The 24,271-nt window shown below is 34.2% G+C and overlaps 2 protein-coding genes across 4 annotated transcripts; one reads left to right on the forward strand and one right to left on the reverse strand.

Annotated features, from left to right (window-relative positions):
• Window positions 1-232: 232 nt before the first annotated feature.
• rept (RuvB-like helicase 2 rept) lies at window positions 233-2,131 on the forward strand. Its single transcript, XM_073981444.1, has 2 exons — window positions 233-897; window positions 960-2,131. The coding sequence occupies exons 1-2, from the start codon at window positions 430-432 to the stop codon at window positions 1,932-1,934; spliced, it is 1,443 nt and encodes a 480-aa protein (XP_073837545.1). The 5' UTR covers window positions 233-429; the 3' UTR covers window positions 1,935-2,131.
• A 4,324-nt stretch (window positions 2,132-6,455) lies between these two features.
• Window positions 6,456-19,190, reverse strand: nes (lysophosphatidylcholine acyltransferase 3 protein nessy). 3 transcript variants are annotated; one of them, XM_073980847.1, is made up of 6 exons: window positions 15,799-16,146; window positions 14,877-15,021; window positions 8,878-9,008; window positions 8,071-8,808; window positions 7,713-8,005; window positions 6,456-7,654 (listed from the first exon to the last, which is right to left on the reverse strand). In XM_073980847.1, the coding sequence occupies exons 3-6, from the start codon at window positions 8,981-8,983 to the stop codon at window positions 7,265-7,267; spliced, it is 1,527 nt and encodes a 508-aa protein (XP_073836948.1). In that variant the 5' UTR covers window positions 8,984-9,008; window positions 14,877-15,021; window positions 15,799-16,146; the 3' UTR covers window positions 6,456-7,264. The 3 variants fall into 3 exon arrangements, with proteins under 3 accessions (XP_073836948.1, XP_073836947.1, XP_073836949.1); XM_073980846.1 differs by lacking the exons at window positions 14,877-15,021; window positions 15,799-16,146 and adding an exon at window positions 18,977-19,190; XM_073980848.1 differs by lacking the exon at window positions 14,877-15,021 and having other exon boundaries at window positions 15,799-16,093.
• Between the last annotated feature and the right edge of the window lie 5,081 nt (window positions 19,191-24,271).

The following is a 24,271-nucleotide window of genomic DNA, read 5'->3' on the forward strand; positions in this document are numbered from 1 at the left end:
CATTGATAGAACTGTAAAGTGCTCTATGAGACTTTTATTGTTTTTTACACCATCTACACGCATGGGACATTCTATTGAAAGAAAAATAGTGTAAAAAGATAAATAGACGTATTTTTGCATTCCATTTGAATTTTGTTTATTTTTCCATGCATTTATAAAGCGAATATTACATGCTCTCTTTTTCCGTGCTCTGACAACTCATCACACTTCAGAGTAGCGCCGTCTGTGTTTTGCAAAACAATAACGGCGTTACTTTGGCAACCACATGTCAATCGTTTACTTGCAGGCCGGTGTTGTTTCATTTGTTTCCAAAGCAACAAAAATAAACAATTTCACAAGTTTTTTTCGATTTTCTAGAATAAAAGAATTAATTAATAGAAAGAATACTCTTAATAAACTCCTTCCTCGAGTATAACAACACAACTAACAATGGCGGATGGTGATAAAATTGAGGTGCGAGACATTACACGGATTGAACGTATAGGTGCTCATTCTCACATTCGCGGTTTGGGTTTGGACGATGTCTTGGAAGCCCGAGCTGTTTCTCAGGGTATGGTGGGTCAGAAAGATGCCCGCCGTGCTGCTGGAGTGGTTGTGCAAATGGTGAGAGAGGGAAAAATTGCTGGACGCTGTATTCTATTGGCCGGAGAACCCAGTACTGGAAAGACTGCTATTGCAGTGGGCATGGCCCAGGCTTTGGGCACCGAAACACCTTTTACCAGTATGTCTGGATCTGAAATATACTCTTTGGAAATGAGTAAGACAGAGGCATTGTCTCAGGCTTTACGTAAAAGTATTGGTGTACGTATTAAGGAAGAGACGGAGATCATTGAAGGTGAAGTTGTGGAGATTCAAATTGATCGTCCAGCAACAGGAACCGGACAGAAAATTGGAAAGGTAAGTTCAATAGATTTATCTCACTTTTACAAATATCAAATAACCAAAATGTTGTTTCCCAGGTAACGTTGAAAACAACTGAAATGGAAACCAATTATGATTTGGGTAACAAAATCATTGAATGTTTTATCAAAGAAAAAATACAAGCTGGCGATGTTATAACCATTGATAAGGCTTCGGGAAAGGTATCAAAATTGGGTCGCAGCTTTACGCGGGCTCGTGATTATGATGCCACCGGAGCCCAGACAAGGTTTGTCCAGTGTCCAGAGGGTGAATTGCAGAAACGCAAGGAGGTGGTACACACCGTAACCCTACATGAAATAGATGTCATCAATAGTCGTACCCATGGCTTCTTGGCCTTGTTTTCCGGTGATACTGGCGAAATAAAACAAGAGGTTCGAGATCAAATAAACAACAAAGTATTGGAATGGCGTGAAGAGGGTAAAGCTGAAATCAATCCTGGAGTACTATTCATTGATGAAGTCCACATGTTGGACATTGAATGTTTCTCTTACCTAAATCGTGCTCTTGAATCTGATATGGCACCAGTTGTGGTGATGGCCACAAATCGTGGTATAACACGTATACGCGGTACTAACTATCGCAGTCCTCATGGCATACCAATTGATTTGCTGGATCGCATGATTATTATACGCACAGTACCATATTCGGAGAAGGAAATGAAGGAAATCCTTAAAATACGTTGTGAAGAAGAAGATTGCCTTATGCATCCGGATGCATTGACCATTTTAACAAAAATTGCCACAGATACTAGTCTGCGTTATGCCATACAATTGATAACCACCGCAAATTTGGTGTGCCGGCGTCGCAAAGCCACCGAGGTGACAACAGAAGATGTAAAGAAGGTGTATTCTCTGTTTTTGGATGAAAATCGTTCAAGTCAAATTCTAAAAGAATATCAAGATGAATATATGTTTAATGAAATTGAAGAAATTGCTGATAGTGGTACACTGCAACCGAAACGTGAAGAAGATTCGGCGGGTGCCGGGGGAGATGGCCAACCAATGGAACATTAAAATGTATAATTGTGCTGGTTACAACACACACATTACTTGTTTCTACTCATGTCTGTGGAAATTTGTTTCTCTTAACATTCTCATCAATATTTGATTGGATTTTGTATTAAATTTTAAGGCCCCCCCAAAAACACATTTTTTGTTTCATATACGATATTAATAAAATATTATATTATCTTCTATTTACTTGTACAAAATACAGTTGTGTGATTAACTGGGAGAGGTTTTACGACATATGTTAAAATTTGATTTGGAAAATGTATTCCTTTGACACCAAAGCCCTAAAATGAATTCGTACGGCAAAAATTCTAACAACCAAAATTAACCTCAAAATTCCAAATTGTTAATGCAGTTTTAATTGATAACTGTTAGACTAACAGCTTTCCTTCGTTTGGGGACCTAGAGTAAAATTTTATGTAGAACATTTATTCCTTCGACATCAAAGCCCTAAAATGAAGTCTTAAGGAGAAATTGGCGAAATCCGAATATAACCTCAAAACCCTAAATTGTTAGTGCAGGTTTAATTGATAACTGTTGGACTAACACCTTTCTTTTGCTTGGAGACCTAGAGTAAAATTTTATGAAGAACATTTATTCCTTTCACATCAAAGCCCTAAAATGAAGTCTTACGGCAAAAATTCCAACAACCAAAAATAACCTCAAAATCTCAAATTGTTAATGCAGTTTCAATTGTTATCTGTTAGACAAACTGTTTTCTTTTGCTTGGGGACCTAGAGTAAAATTTGATGTAGAACATTTATTCCTTTGACATCAAAGCCCTAAAATGAAGTCTTACGGCAAAAATTCCAACAACCGAAATTAACCTCAAAATCTCAAATTGTTAGTGCAGTTTTAATTGATAACTGTTGGACTAACAGCTTTCTTTCGCTTGGGGACCTAAAGTAAAATTTTATGTAGAACATTTATTCCTTCGACATCAAAGTCCTAAAATGAAGTCTTAGAATATGCCAACAACCAAAATTAACCTCAAAATCTCAAGTTCTTACTGCAGTTTAAATTGACATCTGTTAGACAAACAGCTTTCTTTCGCATGGGGACCTAGAGTAAAATTTTATATAGAACATTTATTCCTTTGACATCAATGTCCTAAAATGAAGTCTTAAGGAGAAATTGGCAAAATCCAAAAATAACCTCAAAATCCCAAATTGTTAGTGCAGTTTTAATTGATAACTGTTAGACTAACAGCTTTCTTTTGTTTGGGGGCCTAGAGTAAAATTTGATGTAGAACATTTATTCCTTTGACATCAATGTCCTAAACTGAAGTCTTAAGGAGAAATTGGCGAAATCTGAAAATAACCTCAAAATGCCAAATTATTAATGCAGTTTAAATTGACATCTGTTAGACTAACAGCTTTCTTTCGCTTGGGGACCTAGAGTAAAATTTGTTGTAGAACATTTATTCCTTTGACACCAAAGCCCTAAAATGAAGTCTTAAGGAGAAATTGGCGAAATCCGAAAATAACCTCAAAACCCCAAATTGTTAGTGCAGTTTTAATTGATAACTGTTAGACTAACGGCTTTCTTTCGCTTGGGGACCTAGAGTAAAATTTTATGTAGAACATGTATACCTTTGACATCAAAGCCCTAAAATGAAGTCTTAAGGAGAAATTGGTGAAATCCGAATATAACCTCAAAATGCCAAATTATTAATGCAATTTAAATTGTTATCTATTAGACTAACTGCTTTCTTGTGCTTGGGGAGCTAGAGTACAATTTTATGCAGAACATTTATTCCTTTGACACCAAACCTCTAAAATGAAGTCTTAAGGAGAAATTGGCGAAATCCGAATATAACCTCAAAATCTCAAATTCTTACTGCAGTTTAAATTGGCATTTGTTAGACTAACAGCTTTCTTTCGCTTGGGTACCTAGAGTAAAATTTTATGTAGAACATTTATTCCTTCGTCATCAAAGCCCTAAAATGAAGTCTTAAGGAGAAATTGGCGAAATTCAAAAATAACCTCAAAACCCCAAATTATTACTGCAGTTTTAATTGATAACTGTTAGACTTACAGCTTTCTTTCGCTTGGGGACCTAGAGTAAAATTTTATGTAGAACATTTATTCCTTTGACATCAAAGTCCTAAAATGAAGTCTTAAGGAGAAATTGGCGAAATCCGAATATAACCTCAAAATCTCAAATTCTTACTGCAGTTTAAATTGACATCTGTTAGACTAACAGCTTTCTTTCGCTTGGGGACCTATAGTAAAATTTGATGTAGACCATTTATTCCTTTGACATCAAAGCCCTAAAATGAAGTCTTAAGGAGAAATTAGCGAAATCCGAATATAACCTCAAAATCTCAAATTCTTACTACACTTTAAATTGACATCTGTTAGACTAACAGTTTTCTTTCGCTTGGGGACCTAGAGTAAAATTGTATGCAGAACATTTATTCCTTTGACATCAAAGCCCTAAAATTAAGTCTTAAGGAGAAATTGGCGAAATCCAAAAATAACCTCAAAATCCCAAATTGTTACTGCAGTTTAAATTGACGTCTGTTAGACTAACAGCTTTCTTTCGCATGGGGATCTAGAGTAAAATTTTATGTAGAACATTTATTCCTTTGACATCAATGTCCTAAAATGAAGTCTTAAGGAGAAATTGGCGAAATCCGAAAATAACCTCAAAACCCTAAATTGTTAGTGCAGTTTTAATTGATAACTGTTAGACTTACAGCTATCTTTTGCTTTGGGACCTATTGTAAAATTTTATGTAGAACATTTATTCCTTTGACATCAAAGTCCTAAAATGAAGTCTTAAGGAGAAATTGGCGAAATCCGAATATAACCTCAAAATCTCAAATTCTTACTACACTTTAAATTGACATCTGTTAGACTAAAGGCCTGTGTACATAAGCTGCCTTGCCTGCTTACCTTGCTTACTTCTGATAAAAGAATAAAAAAGAAAAGGGCAACCCAGTTCGAAATTTCCTCGGCCTTCTTTATTCTTTTATTTTTATTATGTCAAAAATGAAGCAGGAAAGCAAGGCAATCAGGCAGAGCAGCTTATGTACGCAGGCCTTAACAGTTTTCTTTCGCTTGGGGACCTAGAGTAAAATTGTATGCAGAACATTTATTCCTTTGACATCAAAGCCCTAAAATTAAGTCTTAAGGAGAAATTGGCGAAATCCAAAAATAACCTCAAAATCCCAAATTGTTACTGCAGTTTAAATTGACATCTGTTAGACTAACAGCTTTCTTTCGCATGGGGATCTAGAGTAAAATTTTATGTAGAACATTTATTCCTTTGACATCAAAGTCCTAAAATGAAGTCTTAAGGACAAATTGGCGAAATCCGACGATAACCTCAAAACCCCAAATTGTTAATGCAGTTTAAATTGACATCTGTTAGACTAGCAGCTTTCTTTCGTTTGGGGACCTAGAGTAAAATTTGATGTAGAACATTTATTCCTTTGACAACAAAGCCATAAAATGAAGTCTTAAGGAGAAATTGGCGAAATCCAAAAATAACCTTAAAACCCCAAATTGTTAGTGCAGTTTTAATTGATAAGTGTTAGACTAACAGCTTTCTTTCGTTTGGGGACCTAGAGTAAAATTTGATGTAGAAAATTTATTCCTTTGACATCAAAGCCCTAACATGAAGTCTTGAGGAGAATGTTTCAACAATCGAAATTAACCTCAAAGGCAGGAATTGTTATTGTAGTTTTAATTGACATCTGTTAGACTATCACCTATCTTTTGCTTGGGGACCTAGAGTAAAATTTTATGTAGAACATTTATTCCTTTGACATCAAAGCCCTAAAATGAAGTATTGAGGAGAAATTGGCGAAATCCGAATATAACCTCAAAACCCCAAATTGTTAGTGCAGTTTTAATTGATAACTGTTAGACTAACAGCTTTCTTTCATTTGGGGACATAGAGTAAAATTAGATGTAGAACATTTATTCCTTTGATATCAAAGCCCTAAAATGAAGTCGTACGGCAAAAATTCTAACAACCAAAATTAACCTCATAATCCCAAATTGTTAATGCAGTTTAAATTGGCTTCTGTTAGACTAACAGCTTTCTTTCGCTTGGGGACCTAGAGTAAAATTTGATGTAGAACATTTATTCCTTTGACATCAAAGCCCTAAAATGAAGTCATAAGGAGAAATTGGTGAAATCCGAAAATAACCTCAAAACTCTAAATTGTTAGTGCAGTTTTAATTGATAACTATTGGACTAATAGCTTTCTTTTGCTTGGGGACCTAGAGTAAAATTTTATGTAGAACATTTATTCCTTTAATATCAAAGCCCTAAAATGAAGTCTTACGGCAAAAATTCCACCAACCAAAATTAACCTCAAAATCCCAAATTGTTTTTAAAAGGCAAATTTGTTTGTTGACTTTTTGAGTTTACCTTTTATATTTACCATTTGCATTTGTTCCCTGGCCCAGGGTAAAATTAGCTGCACAAACATTTTCCCCTTGGCACCAACCCTCTAAAAGGACATCTTGTGAAAGTTATTAAACAAAACAAAAAATAACCTTAAAAATGTTTTTTTTTTTAATATTTATGTGATTTATTAAAATGTTTAATTTCACTCATTTTCTTTCGTTCTCATAAGTCATGCGATTTTGTTATCATTGTGATTATAAAAATATATATGTGACTATATATTTTTGTTTGTTTGTTTGTAATACATACCCTGCGATACAACTTATTGTAAGTTAACCTTTGCAATTCCTTATATATAATTAAGTGAAATAGTGAGAGAGAGTGAATTGTTGCAATATCACTGAAGCAGCAAATGATATTATATAGAGGGGTTTCGTTTTATAGTTTTTTTGTATTATAAATTCATTATGCTGTAATAGTATATTGAATAATTTAATAATACAATTATGTGGTTGAGTAGAATTAGAAAGAATTTCTAAAGAGAAAAAATAAAAAACAAATTAAAAGTACTGTCTGCAATTAAGTTAAGATTATTTTTTGTGACTAGATAATTATTTAATAAGATAAAACTAAAATTAAAAAAAAAGAAAAAAAAAATAATAAGATACAAATAAATAAAACACTAGTTGTCAAACGAACAAGGGGGAAAAACACATTCTTAGAAGTCATCATTACATTAATACCGAATATGGCATAAGAGTTTCTTAAAGTTATTTCTTAAAATCATGAATGAATTTGAGGTGTTTCATTCATTGTAAGGCTATGTACAAAAATTTCTTAAAGCTTTCCTTTCGTCTGGTTGTTGTTGCTGGAATATCCCTTTGCTTGTTGAACAGCATTTTGTTTGTTGATAATTTATTAACGTTAATGTTTTTTGTTCATACCATTTTCGATGGTATCAGATGCTTTTAATTGTCCTTTTTGTTATCCTGCGTTTGTGGTGAAAGATCTGTGGCTTTGCTGCCACCATCTTTTGCTTGAGATTCATTCATTGTGGGTGATAGATCTGTGGCTCTACTGGGTACACGTTCCTGTGATCGCCTTTTTTGCAACTTTAGTTTTTTATAGGTTTTAAAGAACACAAACCACATGGCCACATAAATAAAACCGAAAAAGTGCACGGACTTCAACACCTCAAACCAACGATCAAAACTCAAAAATATAAATGGTGTCAAACACCAACCCATGTAGATTAAGTTGTAGGCTTTCAAGGCTATGAATTGCAATATTTTAAAGGGCAGGGAATTAACCAGTGACGAGAAATTGGGTACAATGTCCTTCTTGAAGAGATCCTCAACCTGAAAAAGGAAACATTACAGTTACAAACAAAACTTGAAGTAAAATCCATTTCCTTACCTGTTTCTCTGTTGTAACAATCATATATTCTATGAAAAAGGACATGTAATAACCACTGTGGAAACCATGCCACACAGCCAAGAAACCCAATGCTGCCCCATAGCTAATCTCGCGATTATTTAAGAACTTCAAACGTTTATAGACATAGGAGGCCACCCATTGATTGGTATTGACATTAAAGGACTTGACATAATGTTCCATGGTATTGCCAGTTTCGAGAAGATATAATTTTACATTGGAACAGCCATACCAATCATCACTGCCATCCGACGATTTGCCGTTATATGTGAAACCTAAGGCAACAAAAAAACTCCAAATTTAGTAAAAACAACAAATTGAATTACAAAAAAAAACTTACCCAAACACATAAGGGCCCCCTCAGCCAATAGCCAACAGGAAATATATTTATACAGCGAAAATTTACCCCACAAACCCAAATAGATTAAACGCCACAGGAATGGTTGATTACGATATGCATCGGTAAGGAAATAATTATCAGGTAACATCATGGCTCCCACTTGGCGTATAGCCAAATACACCAAACCCAAGGATAAACGTATCAAACCGGTCTTAACAAAACCCTTGTATTGCAAAAAATCACCATTGATGAAACGTTGATAACGACGATACGGAAACTGGGGGCCAATTAAAAAGGAGCCTGGAAAATAGGCATATGCCAATAACTCCAATAGCGATGGTGGCTGCTCCAAATGACATTCCAACTGATCTTTGGATAATTTTTCCTTGGGTTTTACACCATCGGCCACATCAAAGGCAAAACCGATTAGCCGCAGCGTCAAGACACAGTGGGGAGTGGTCCATAATATATCGTATTCATTACTTTCGGTAAAGAAATAGCCAGTCAATAGATAAACCATGTGAAATACGAAATTAACTCCCACCAATTGCGTGGGTGAATTGCGCAGCAAACGTATTAGCACATAGGTAACGAATATACACAACAAAGAATGATAAGTATTTACGCCATAATTGAAAAAGCACAACCCGAAACCGCATAGGGAAAAGAAAATATGATGTACTGGCTTTGAGGATTGTGGTTGGATCAGAAAACGATATATAAATGCAATGGGATATCCTAAAATAACGAAAGAAAAAAGTTATTTTCGTTTCTCACAAAGAAAGATAATGACTCATTTATGTTTACCTGCCAAGAGGGTTATCAGCAAACGTATGGCCGCTTCAGGTGCTCCAATTTTATCAGACAAACTGGCAATTATGCCGCCACCACCACCACTGGCTTCTAGGGTCATTGTTTAGCTAAGCGCAAATGCAAGACTAGAAAAAGGGAAAAAAGGAAAATTTTCAATTAAAAATAATTTATTTTGGCCCCGACAGCATGACTGCATACATTAAAATTTGTTGTAGAACAGTTATTCCTTTAATACCAAACCCCTAAAATGAAGTCTTGGGGGAAAAATTGTCAACAACAGAAATTAACCTCAAAACCCCAAATTTTTACTGCAGTTTTAATTGATTTCTGTTGTATTAATAGCATTCTTATGTTCAGAGACCTATAGTCAAATTTGATGTAGAAAATATATTCCTTTGACACCAAACCCCTAAAATGAAGTCCTCAGGAGAAATTGCCAACAATCGAAATTAACCTCAAAAACCCAAATTGTTATTGCAGTTTTAATTGATATCTGTTGGATTAACTGCATTCTTAGGTTTAGAGACCTATAGTGAAATTTTATGTAGAAATTATATTCCTTTGACACCAAACCCCTAAAATGAAGTCTTTGGGGAAAAATTGCCAACAACCGAAATTAACCTCAAAAACCCAAATTTTTAATGCAGTTTTAATTGATATCTGTTGGATTAACAGCATTTTTAGGTTCAGAGACCTATAGTGAAATTTGATGTAGAAAATATATTCCTTTGCCACCAAACCCCTAAAAATAAGTCTTGAGGAGAAATTGCCAACAACCGAAATTAACCTCAAAATCCCATATTGTTATTGGAGTTTTAATTGACATATGTTATATGCACAGTTTCCTTTTGTTCCGGGACCTGTAGTACAATTGGATGTAGAACATTTATTCCTTTAACACCAAACCGCTAAAATCAAGTCTTGAGAAGAAATCGACAACAACCGAAATTAACCTCAAAATCCCAAATTCTTACTGCAGTTTAAATTGACATGTGTTAGACTAACAGCTTTCTTTCGCTTGGGGACCTTGAGTAAAATTTGATGTAGAACATTTGTTCCTTTGACATCAATGTCCTAAAATGAAGTCTTAAGGAGAAATTGGCGAAATCCAAAAATAACCTCAAAACCCCAAATTCTTACTGCAGTTTAAATTGACATCTGTTAGACTAACAGCTTTCTTTCGCTTGGGGACCTTGAGTAAAATTTGATGTAGAACATTTATTCCTTTGACATCAAAGCCCTAAAATGAAGTCTCAAGGAGAAATCGGTGAAATCCGAATATAACCTCAAAATCCCAAATCCTTACTGCAGTTTAAATTGACATCTATTAGACTAACAGCTTTCTTTCGCTTGGGGACCTTGAGTAAAATTTGATGTAGAACATTTATTCCTTTGACATCAAAGCCCTAAATTGAAGTCTTAAGGAGAACGTGGCGAAATCCGAATATAACCTCAAAATCCCAAATATTTACTGCAGTTTAAATTGACATCTGTAAGACTAACAGCTTTCTTTCGCTTGGGGACCTAGAGTAAAATTTGATGTAGAACATTTATTCCTTTGACATCAAAGCCCTAAAATGAAGTCTTAAGGAGAAATTGGCGAAATCCAAAAATAACCTCAAAATCCCAAATTCTTACTGCACTTTAAATTGACATCTGTTAGACTAACAGCTTTCTTTCGCTTGGGGACCTTGAGTAAAATTTGATGTAGAACATTTATTCCTTTGACATCAAAGCCCTTAAATGAAGTCGTAAGGAGAAATTGGCGAAATCCAAAAATAACCTCAAAATCCCAAATTCTTACTGCACTTTAAATTGACATTTGTTAGACTAACAGCTTTCTTTCGCTTGGGGACCTAGAGTAAAATCTGATGTAGAACATTTATTCCTTTGACATCAAAGCCCTAAAATGAAGTCTTAAGGAAAAATTGGCGAAATCCGAATATAACCTCAAAATCTCAAATTCTTACTGCAGTTTAAATTGACATCTGTTAGACTAACAGCTTTCTTTCGCTTGGGGACCGAGAGTAAAATTTGATGTAGAACATTTATTCCTTTAACAACAAACTTCTAAAATGAAGTATTAAGGAAGAAATTCACTCGTTTCGAAAATAACCTCAAATATTGTTATCTGTTAAATCTACCGACTTCTCTTATTCGGCAATCTGTATTGATATTTAATGTTGAAATTTACACCAATCAATCAACTCAATTTCTTTTTAAATATCAATTATGCTATCGACCTAAAATTATTTTGAATTTCATTTTTGTAAATAATTCAGATATTTCCATTAGTATGTATGTAGAGTGTAAACACATCCATGACCCCAAGTGTTGTGAGAACAAACACAAATCATCAGTTTTGTGTTTATTAAACGATTTTGAACTTTGAGTTTTAAGTCAATAGCCAATCATCATAATATGCTAATGCTGTTAGTTAGGAGAAGCTTATCATTGCAACTAATAAGAGCTTCTACTAAAATATAGGTTAATGTGATAGATGATATGTATACAAGGGGATTGGAATATCAAAGGAGGAACTCACAATGGTGTTTTGAATTGCATGATTTTAATACATTTGTTATGATTCTTTGCATGGGAAAAAATAACAAATGTGTAACATTATACTACCCAGTTGTTCGGGTAACTAGTGAATAACTAGCAATTTTGCTGGCTACTGGTAAACACCCCTAGTTACCACCCAATCTACTCGCAATGTTATAGACTGGTGAATTTAACAAGGGGATGTCATAGGAAGGGGTCTATTGTCCCCTCACTGCATTACCAGTAACCACCCAATTCGATAGTCATGTGGAAGGCAATTGTCTCCTCAGTGCATTACCAGTAACCAGTCAATTCGGTGGTCAGAAATGATAGCCAAAATCACTAGTAAGTTGTAATCAGAATACCAGTTTTTTATATTAATTATATCAGTTAATCTTATATTTCGAATATGCGCTAACCACGCTTTATTTAATTACATGACGTGGATATACATGCATATATTATAAAGGACAATTTAATGTTAATCTTTAAATTCCTTGATATTGAAACTTGTGCGTGAATCCTTGATACTGGGACTTATGTTGCTTATGTTTATTTGGTCCTGGGAATGTGAATCTCAAGTGTGCTTCAGATAATTCAGATGTACCTGAAATAAAATGCATAAAAGTTTAATGAGATAATTAAAAAATGTATTGTCCCAAAAAAGTATCTATACTTACCAAATATTTTTCTAAAAATATTCATCCTTTTTTAATTTAGCACAAAAACACGTTTGTTGCATCTTTATTTAACAATAAGTTTTTGCACATCAAACGCACCAGAAAACTTTTTTTAAATTCAGAATAAAAAATAAATTTTATACAAAATGACAAACCATTTATTCTATTTTGTTTTCAAAAAGAGAAATTATGTTGAAAAGAGATTTCAAGAGAGTGTTAAGAACTGAGTAATCATTTTAAAATCTTGAAAGTAGGGTCTATAAAGAATCAAACTGCAAAAATAAATATATTTCAAAACATAAAATGTCTTTAAAAATAATCTAAATGTGATATATAGGCATCTGAGTTGCAAATGTTTTGAGCAGCACTGTATATCCAAATCAGAACCGATTTCAATATAATTTCAAAAATTTATTTCGAGACCCAATTCCGTCACACATTCAACATTTCATTAAAATTGGCCATTGGTTTAATGCATAAAATACATGAAATCGGCCGAAAATATACCGATTTCGATGTAAGTTGGCAAATTTATTTCTAGATCAAATTCCTTCACACATCCAAAATTTGGAGGCATTATCTGTTACCATTCCATAGATATTTGCATAAAAACCTAAATTTGTTGGACGTACCTCCGATTCTGAAGCTATATCTCCGGATCAACGCGGAATTTCAGAAATTTTAATAGCCTATGTTACTTTTAGGCCATGTAGTGATATACTCTGAAAATTTCAGGAAGATCGGTTCAGCGGTTTTTGAGTCCATAAACTTCAAACAAACAAACGTACAAACATTTTTCTACTTGATTTATTACATATTATTTCCAATATTTCAAAATTACAATGAATTTCATCTTCATGGATTTTTCTGTCGATTACTCTTTGAATAAAACCAGAAGAAAACGTCATAGAAACTCACAGCAATAGTATTTTGGGAGGTACATTCAATGGATGGACATTTCTAGAAATGTTAATTTTTCCTCCTTCCGTAAAGGAACTTGTGACGACAAGCGAAATCTAAAAACTGATCGGAAACAGGTTCTTTTTCGTCGAAATCTCAACAAGTACCACTCGACTTTGTGGACAGGAATATACCCTGAGCCTATGTGAATTGCAACTTCCATCTATAGACAGATCGAATAGCGGCTACACAGCCAAAATCCTTAAACACAAAAACTATGCATTAGGAGATTTTCAGAAAACAAAATATGGATTTGAAACATTGATCACAAGTGTTGCGGAGGAGGTATGGAGGTATGGACCGGACCGATATAGTTAATTTTTGGAGTAGATCTTATTTTTGGAGTCATTCCTTTTAAAAGATATTGCGCCCACCAGTCATTTCAGTTCGTCACAGTATAATTTTCACCTTTTGACTCTTATGCCAGGACATATGGACTTGGCCACGAAAAACATAATACCGCTCTAAACACAAGGAATACCTTCAGTAAAATTTTCTAGAGATCCCCAAATAGACCTTAAACTGCACTTAAACAACTATTTTGAAGGTTTGGGAGGGAGGTACCCCAGTATGGCCCATTTTCGAGCAAAAACTAAGTTTGGAAAAAATATTACTAAATCCAAAGTTTGGACCAAATTCTTAGCTCCGTTCAAGAAAACTCGCGCATACCACTTTAGCTAAAATTCTTGAAATTTGGGGGGAAAATACCAAAAAAAAGTAGACCGAAAAGCACCGGCTCGCTGAAATATTGCGATAAACAACGTTTGGACCAACGCAGTATCCGGTTCGAAAGTTGTCGTGCGCACTAGCCACTACACATAATTGCCTTAGGTGCTCTTTACAGCTTTCGGGCCATCTTCTCTGGAAGTATAGACTTGCCTCTGAAAAACTTGTACGGTAGTATTATATGGGCCCCGATTATTTCATATTTTTATTTATAACTTAATTATTAGCATAAAGGAAATGAAGCCATGACCATTGAGGTCTTAAGCTGTAAACAGATACAACGTTTGGGTAAAGTTTTGTGTCGTTTTGGCCGTTTTTACACTGTTGGGCATGATGCCGAAAAATTCAAATTCTTTTGAAATATATGCCGACAAACAGATAAACGCTGGACTTTGGTATCGTCGTCGCCCTGTTGTTGTTGTTTTTTTCTCGACGCCCAACGCAAAACTTTAATCAAACGTTGTATCTGTTTCCAGCTTTAAGCTTACACAGCTTATCCAGAGAGGTCTTAAACTGCACTTCGCTGAAAATTTTTGCAATACTCTGCGGAAGTTTGCCGAAGGAGTAGATCGATATGGCCCATCTTCGAAGTTGATCAAAATATCACGAAGGCCAAATTTTGGACCTAATCGGTTGATCTGTTTGAGAATTATCGTGCTCTCCAGGCGGCTACAAAGACGAAGGGACATAGCTAAGTCGACTCCAAATTTTCTGAAACAGATTTCTTCCAAACACACCTAAACCATTATTTCGATGACGCAAATTTTGGCTAAAGGCTAAGGTATAAAAAATGTAGATTGGGAAAAATTGTGTTTATGGATTTTTGCTAAAAGAATGGATTGGGCGACATAATTTTATTTTAAAAGAAGTTAAGACTGGATTTCATAGTTTCCCTTGTTCCTGATCAATTTATGAGAAGATTCAGAATTTCTAGGTGCTAGAATTTCTTGATGTTTAGACTAACTATTGCTCAGAATTAGTTCTCGGCATTCAGAAATTCTTTGTGATAAGTTTCAAAATTTTGGTCAGTTGGTGGAAAATTTTGATTATTGAAAAAATCTTCTGTTGTTGTGTTGTACTTACCAGGCTGTGGTGATGATCATCATCGACATTTACGTCCTAAGGAAAAGGACAAATCCTCTGAGGAGTCCTCGAGGTCCCAACTCCTTCGTGTCTTCCCCCCCGCCCACCTTTTATAATATGAGGAGGAAGACTTGAACGACTTCCTCTTGGAAGTATAAAAAATTGGAAAACAACAAAAAAAATTTCTTAAAAAATTATTCAAAAACTTTGGAATTTCCATCATTTAAAAATGTGAATGCAAATGTGGCCAGGACTGACGGGACGGACAGGCAATGACAAAATAAAATCAAAATGGGGAACAAAAGCAAAAAAAGCTAACTTTTTTTATCTCTCTTCTCTCAAAATGTAACTATTCTCGAAATTTTTAGTTACATTTTGAGAATTTTTAGTTACATTTTGAGAATAAAACTAACTGTTCTCAAAATGTAACTAAAAATTCTCAAAATGTAACTAAAAATTCTCAAAATGTAACTAAAAATTTCGAGAATAGTTATTTTTTGAGAGAAGAGATTAAAAAAGTGTTGCCGTTTTGGCTGGCATTTCAGACCAAATTTGGGTCGAAAAAACGACCATTGGAGATTATCAAATTGGAACAGGTTTTTTTTCAAATTGTAATTTTTTAAGTAGCCGGCCTTCGGCCGGGTATTTAAGACTTAATCTAGGAATCTAGGGGGCACGGGAACAAATTTTTTTTAAATTTAAAATTTGTCTCTTAGGCCCATAACAAATTTTATAGGGTGACGAGATCTACCTGTGATGAGCTAGTTGGTCAGCTCATGGATTGACCGACCCAAACAAAAACATTGGCGACAATGCATGAAAGAAAAAGTAACTCCAAAGCAATGAAAAAGTTCTTCACATTGCAGCGGACAAATGTTGCTGGGAAAAATTCTTTCAATTCTTCAATAATTTCAATACTCACCTGCCATTTGGACCGAGTTTTTTTCTTTTTTTTCTTTCTCTTTTTAGGCTTTTTAAGAAAAACAGAGATATAAAACTTCATTTGCCTTTTTTCTTCGATTTTTCCGATTTTTTCGGTTATTTTTCCACCAATCTTTTTTCTTCGATTTTTTCGGTTATTTTTCTACCAATCTTTTTTCTTCGATTTTTCCGGTTATTTTTCCACCAATCACTTCACAACTTCAATCACTTCAACTTCTTTAAACTTTAAAAATTTATTTTCCCGACCGACCAGCGTAGAAGAAAAAATGAAAAACAGAAACGAAACGAAAAAAACGAAAAATTAAAATGGAGCCAGCCTAACAACAACAACAAGAAATGAGAGAGAGAAATAATAATTATAATCACATTGAGAAAATAATTATAATCACATTGAGAGAAAATGTTTTTTTTTTATTTACTCACAACTCCACCTCTCAAAACAAACAAAACAAAATAAAAACAAAATGTAGGGATTTGTAACAACGTTTTTGTGGCGAAAGCTGTAGGGTTCTGTCAGTACAGTTTTTGATAATGGTCTACGGAAATTGATTTAATAACTTAGGCCTTGTACACACGCTGCGACTTTTGATGCATGCATCACCATTTTTTTAGCGGTGTTGCAAAAAATAGTAGTGATGGAGGGAATGAAAATGTACGAAATGTATGAAATGTAAAATTTCATGACTAATCATTTAATTTATTAATACCATTTAGAATGTTAAAATTATTTAATGTACATCATGGATTTAAAAGAATGTAATACAAATAAATGGACTAAACTTCCTCCTTTATTTGATAAGTATGTTGTTAGTTTTTTATTGCCTTCATAGTTGAAACTGAATTGCTTGTGTTCCAAATGTGTTTTTAAAACATCAAAATGCGAATTGCAGAAAAAAAGAATTTAATTTTTTGAATCGATTGGATTAATATTGACGCCATTCGTCACTCAATTTGTTGCCCAACATTTCGTAAAAATATTTCAATAATTATAATTGTGTGAGTTTTAATACCTGTATCTCGTTGTTGGAAAATACATTTTTACCTAACAATGTTTTTTCCAAAAATTTTACATTTGTCGAGAAATATTAACAAATATTTTTACCTGTTTCAATAATTTTGGTTTAACAATTTATACCTACATGCAACAATCATAACATGTATGTAAAATCGTACATGTTTGTTACAAAAATTACACTTCTTACAATATTACGAAAAAATGCAACCCTACAAGTACGAAAATGGTGCAGCGTGTGTACAAGGCCTTATTTTATGCGGTAATTATTATTTGGCTTAACTCTAAAGGGTTGTTTACACCATCTATCAATGTCGTATGAGATGCCAAATTTTCTACCTGCGAATGTTGTACACATAGTGTAACCACTATGAAAATTTTCATCTATCAAAATGATTTGGCAACTCATATGTAAATTTTTCATTTAGGGAGCGCTCTATTTGATACGGCATTCTCGTATGTAAACATAAATTTATCAGCTGTTTTCTGACAATCTCAAACAAAAAATGAAAAACAAAATCTTTTAAAAAAGAAAATGGAAAGTTATGTATATTTAAGTATTCAGTAAAGTAAATAAATGGCGTTTATAATGTTATTTTCAGGTCGATTGGTCGAAAGAAGCAGTCTTTGAAATGATTGTTTGGTGGCAAAAACATGAATGCCTGTATAACTCCAAACACCAATTCTACCAATTCAGTTTCCTTCAACCAAAATTAAAATTTGCGAAAAATTGCAACTCAACAATAAATGTAAATAATGACAAAAACAGCTGTTTTTATATTTTTAGGTTATGTCATACGAAAATAACACTTGCTGGTATGAACGCACAAATTGAAAGTTGTATGGATGACGTCAATTTTGACAAACATAGAGAATGTCGAATGGGTGAAAGAAATGGCAGCTCATATGACATTGATAGATGGTGTAAACAGCCCTTAAGTAAAAACTCTCCGATTTTTTTGAAATTTTTTCCAGAGGTAGATATTGTTACGCTGATCACGGAAGTGTATAATTTTCTTGGGGGACGGACCCACCCGGTTATTGGACCCGAAAGTCCGGGTACAAAACCCGGGTTGGACCCGGCTCTACTAAACAGATTGCTACAAAATGGGTATCATTGGAAAGCTTATGGAAATACCTATCCAGCAAGTGGTCATATGATGTTATTTCCAGATGGTCAGGTGATATAACCCAAAAACTGATTTTTGGACCCGGACATAAAGACACAAAGTATAAATTTTGAAAATTTTAGCATCAACATGCAAAATGACAGTTGATTATGATATTTTGTGGATACTCAGGAGGGAGATTTACTATAAAATAAACAAGACAAACATAAAACAAAAAATATCGTAAGACAAATAAATAAATTTCTTTGTCTATTGTTAGCCATGAATAATGTTTACAATTTAATAACAAAATTAGTACAGCTGATCTCATATCAAATTCACATTGATAATAAATAATAAAAAATACTACGAAACGTAAAGAAATTCTGATAAGATTTTCTACTAAAATAAGGGTTGTTTTTGTTTGCCAAACGCCGCACTCTATTACGTACCCCTTACTATCTCATCATCATGATTGAGGTAAACAACTTTTCATACAGTCATTGCGGAAATGTCCTTGATCTACTAGTATAAAAAAAAAAGAAATAAAATGAAAACCACAAGGAATATTTGGCAATATCAATAAAGAAGACTCCTCATAGAAATTTAAAATGGCCTTGACACTACACTACACACTACAAAACGTAAGAAATCAAAAAATTAAGATCTTAATTAGATATAGAAATAAAAAATGCAGCACGTATATAAACAATTTTTGTTGCATCTGATTCTTCTATTGTTTCTTATTCACATACTGGCCTCACAAAACTGGTTGTCCATGACATAGACGACCCACAATATAACTTTGTGGATGAACAAAAAAAAACAAAGCTAAGGTTGAAAACCGGTGACGACGACCCCCTTAATCATTGCACAACACATTTTCCTTGCGTTAAAAATTTCACCCACATTTTATAGCACTTCTTAATTATATAGGTTCACATCTCATTTTCTTTCTCCATATTCCTAAATAAATATTTTATACTTTGTAAACATCTATTTTTATACAATTTATGAATTAAAAAGTATATATTTACCCAAATAGAAAGGTGTTTTTCTTTTATTTATATATCCTATTTTTTTATTGAATTTTCAAAGTCTCGTCGTATTTGTTTGGGCCTGCTGTTGTTTCTCCGCACAAAATATTTTTAACGTTTTTATGGTGATTTTTTGAGAGCTACTGAGCGAGAATTGCCAGGGATGTACAAGACTAATTTTGTTTAGGGATCTATAATTAAAATTGAGTTCATTGGATTAAAGTGGCATGGCAATACATCAGACTGCTTGCAAAAGAAAATAATAGTACGCATGGTATAAGTAAAGAGGTAGACCTAAACTTGGTTTAGACTACGCACTTATGGCCGCAATTTCTACTAGTTATCTATGAGTTCATAGATATCCACCGTGTAAGCGAAATTTCACAATTTCAATCCATAGGTAATACTCTAGACAGACGGAAGCGTTGAATTAGGAACTGCATTTATTTTTACCCTGACAAACGACAAATTCTGCATTTACGAAACAGCTGATTGCTGGTTAACATGTATTTTGTTGTTGTTTGAACTGCAAAATTTTGGTTGCACTGCATTATCTGTTTTTGCACTGCAATATCGGCCTTCGTTCTCTGTGCAAATCAATAGAATTTCCTACAGTATTGCCATATTAAAATTTAGTAAATGCAGATTAAATACTGTTCTATCTTCTGCGTTAAGAATGTGGATAATGCACGAATTAATGTGCATTAAGGGAGTTAATGCAAATTAACGCTGCCGTCTGTCTAGGGTATAACGTTACCGGGTCGAAAACGGCCGTGTTACTTACACCAAGGATTTTGCCTGGTTGATCGTTGCCAATGTGTTAAAAATTGTAAAACACTTATATGTGGTAATTTTTTTACGAAATCATGAATGAAAATCACCAATGTTACCACATGTTTTCAAAATTTACACGCCTCGGTAAATTGCACGTAGAAATTACCAAACGCGTAGGTAAAGATAACTAATAGGTAGTTACTTACCCGGTTACCTAGGGCTAGAAATTACGGGCATTATACGATGATTAAGTGCATTATTTCGATTTCATTGACATATGAGCCGCCCAGTGCACACATCGATTAACTCCATAAAACGAAATGTTGAGAAAAACGATGATGAAATTTATGCTTGCCATTGTATCTCTGTATATCAATGTCGTGCTTCGAAAGTTACGAAGTTTTTCGGCAATTCACACATACACGACCCGAACGCAACGAAAGAGCACACAAATGTTTAATTTGTTTTTGCTTTGGAGCATGCGTGCATACAACGTTACTAACACACTGTCAAAAGTTGCAAATATTGAGAATTTTGTGTGCCCTCTTCTTGGTCGGCTATGCTGTATATTTGCCACTGTTTATTTGTAATTTAAAGGTGCTAATCTTTTTTATTCAGGAAAGTTATTTTTAATATAAAAAGTTTTGACTATATCAAGTGCTTTGACAATTAAATTTAAGATTTTTCAAAAAAGTGGAGTTAATCGATGTGTGCACTGAACGACTCATATTAGCTTTGTTCCTTTACTTTTTTAATGGTAAGGGTGGTAAAGAGAAAAGTGTCAAAATTGCTCTCTCATGAACATTTTTTGTCAGCGTTCGACTTTTTCTTCAGTTTTTTTTCATTGTGAAATAATCGTCAAACAAAAGTCGAAAAATCGGTTCTGCCATTTTTTACCTGCAGACATTTTGCTGGTAGCCTGTGGTAGAAGAGAAAGCCATTTTCGCTCTCTCTCCACTCTCACTCTCTTAAAAATTGCTTCCAGTTTTGCCACTTTTCGGGGATAAGGAACGCTTTGCAGGTTAAAAATGGTAACAAATGGGAAAAAATGGTAACCTCAGGTAAGTAAAGGAACACAGCTATTGTATGAAAATGACAACTTAAATCGACTGGATTTGCTAAACCAAGCATAGTCTAAACGGGGTACTAGGGCTCAATTCTGTTTCTATGAAAATGTGAAATGAAAACTTTTATAAAGGAGAAAACTGTCAAATGAAAAAAATTATAAAGGAAATATTTTTCATTTCAAATTTTCATAGAATAGGAATCCAGCCGCTAGTTGAAAAGAAATTATAGAACCCTGGTTTTTCCTGAATTCCTAATACCCCGGTTATAGTACGTTTATATATAACCGGATTTAGCTAACCCACTGGGTTTCAAATGATAATTCCTTTGCGCATACGTCAAATAAATCATCATTCAGAAGTTCATCTCTGCAAAAGGCTATAATATAAACATGGCCTTACACTTAATCAATTCCATAGCGCAAACGTCAAATAAATCCTCTCGAAGTGGGTTAAAAAAAAACTTCCAAATTACTAAACACAAAAGCAACAAAAGGGTTTGTTTACAATACTTTTTTGAGCATTTTATAAAAACGCGAAAAAAAAATTAATTCTCCACCTAATCGAGTTGTGGATATCATTAAATGTCTGTTCCAATGCGAAACTAAAGAATTTCTTCCACACAAAAGTTTTAAAAACAATTTTAGAAATCATTGAATTCGATTGTTTTTAAAATTGTTTGACATATTATTCAAACAGTACACACACATAGTCCCAATTTACATTGGGCGAGTTTACTTGCGGCAATTGTCATTTTTTAGGAGAGAGAGGTGAGGCATATGGTAACCCTTTGCCTCTCAGCACCCTCTCTCACCTACAAACTGACAATTGCCGCAAGTAAACTCGCCTAATGTAAATTGGGACAAACACAGATTGTGTACATTGTTTTGACGTTTTAGGAACACTCGAAAGAAAAAATGTAAACTGACAAAGCTTTAGCTAACCTTTCTTACATGGTACAAGAATAAAGGTAGTTTCATGCTAACAACTGATTCAAATTTTTTTCGAATTTTGAATTTAAAGTACGTTCAAAATTAAAATTATGTTTTTCCTGGTCGTCAAAACGTAGATGTAGCCTTCACTGATCCGCTGTTGGAGGAACTATGTACATTTGAAGAAATCCCTCTATGCTGATGGTCATGGTTTTTATCCAACCAGCATGCAAAGAAATTGTCGTCTACCACGAAAAGAAATTTGGCGAAGGGCCGGTCTGTGCAAAAGTGAAAGTGGTAAGGAATGTGAGGAAGCTGTGTAATAGATTTAACATCTGTAATAGATTTAACAGAAGTGAAACATCATTTTTTATGTTTAAAACCTTTTATTAATAAAAAAGTAACTCAAAATTAACAAGTGCTGTTCATGTGTGTGTAGACTCAATTCTTTAAACTGGGGCCCAATTCTGTTTCTATGAAAATGTGAAATGAAAACTTTTATAAAGGAAAAAACTGTCAAATGAAAAAAATTATAAAGGAAATATTTTTCATTTCAAATTTTCATAGAACAAGAATCCAGCCTCTGGACTGGCTGCGTCCATAAAGTGGGGGGCGGTCCCAATACACATGTAGGGCATGTCTATTGGGACGGCTGCATCATCCGGATCATAACTGTCTTGGCAGTTCGCGTTCTTCTGCTGCGATTGATGGGGGCGGGGGAAGCCTGTCCCATAGTTAGTGACTGTGATGCTTAGTCGATGGTCAGACTAGCACGATTTCAACATGGCGACGTCAAGTTTATAGGCGAGGGGTATGAAGTAGTGAAACCCATGTACATGGTTTTCTGTGTTTGTTGTGTTGCCTCTTCTTGTTGTTCGTTGCAAGATTTTTTCTTCCATTTTCTTTCATTTTTATTTTCTCAAGCAAACGTTAAGAACAAAGCAAGCATAAAAAGATTTAATAAAAACATTAAATTAATGAAATAGTGAAAATTTAACTATGTATTAATATTAATTTAATTATAAATGTTAATTATTTTGTGCTGTTTTTAGTTTATTTATGTTTGTTTTGTTTTTATTGTTTATATATTTTATTGTTTGTTTATGAGAAACACAACAAACGCGAATGGTAAAATAAAGAGAACACGAAAAAATCTGAAATTTCACGTTAACGTGTGTGTACACTAACGAAACTTGAAAAGAAATTTTAACGAAATTGGTTTCAAGAAACCTTGCTAGTCTGACCATCGACTTAAGGAGGTAACACACAGGCAGTTACTGCATCGACATCTTGTTTTGTTGATTTACTGGTGAAATCTTCGTCTCCTCAACAAGATAGGCCACTGGTATCATGAGGAGCCACCCTCTGGCAGTCGGAGCTGCATTCTGACAGGTTTGAATATTCTTCGATTGCGTAACGCTAACATTTGTATACCACGCTCGCTCCTCATAGCTTACCACAGGTTTCTTTATCAGCACCCCAAATACTGCCGACCAGTGACTGGAGCACTTTCTTCCTTCTTCCCATCTTGTCGCAAATATAATTCTCAGAATTCCGTCGTTATTTCTGCTACAATACTTGAATAAGGGCCAAACCTATAACTCTGCGTGTGCGTTCAAAAATGCAAAGACAAATTACATGTATTTCAATTTGTATTTTGTTTTTGTATTTTTGAACGCGCACGCAATAGGCAGAGCTATAGGTTTGGCCTTAACACTTACTAGTGTGCATCACCATCTGCATGATTTTTCAAACAGTTTCTGTTGAAGTGGGGTTTGGTAGCTGCTATTCTAAAATTAATTTCATCAATGACCTCAGCAAAGGAACTCATTTTTGGTAAATACCTTTGGTGTTGTTGCTTGCAGATTTCGTTGTTCCATAGCATCTATAAAGCCCTCGGCACATACGGTCCGTTTAGTGACACGTTGGGACACGCGTTGTCCCAAAACATTTAAATTATGTTTAACTTTAATGCGTCAGCCATCTTGATGTTTTTCAAAAAACTTGGCTTCACTTACACTTTTTTCATGTGGTTGTTGTAACGCAACGCTCAACGCAATGTATGTGCCGAACGCTTAACGGCGGGATAGTTGAAATTCGGTGGTGTCAAAAGTGGATTTTTTAAGGGCGCCTTATCAGCGGATTTACTGAGATTATCAATGACTCTTTTTTAAGAATAAAAATATAAACAGAAACAAATGTAGTTTGTTTTTACTTTTATTTCAAAATGTCATGTCAAATATTTGTTGTTCTTTATTTGACACGGTCCTGTACAGACCTACGGAGTTGCATAAACATTCATTTCATAGATGAGATTACCTTTTATCATTCTACCATGCCATTCTTTTGCTTGGTTTACATTTACGAAATCCACTCGATTTCAACTGTCAAATCCATAGGTTAATCGTCAAATGAAATCCATGAGATTTCATATATATATATATATATGTCCAGTAGATATTTTGGGGACAGTGAAATATTTGAACTTTGAACCGAAATTGTATTTCGTTGTAGTCTAAATTATA

This window comes from Musca autumnalis, unplaced genomic scaffold (assembly GCF_047663935.1).
Source record: "Musca autumnalis isolate F117 unplaced genomic scaffold, ASM4766393v1 scaffold_4, whole genome shotgun sequence".
Classification (NCBI taxonomy): Eukaryota; Metazoa; Arthropoda; class Insecta; order Diptera; family Muscidae; genus Musca; species Musca autumnalis.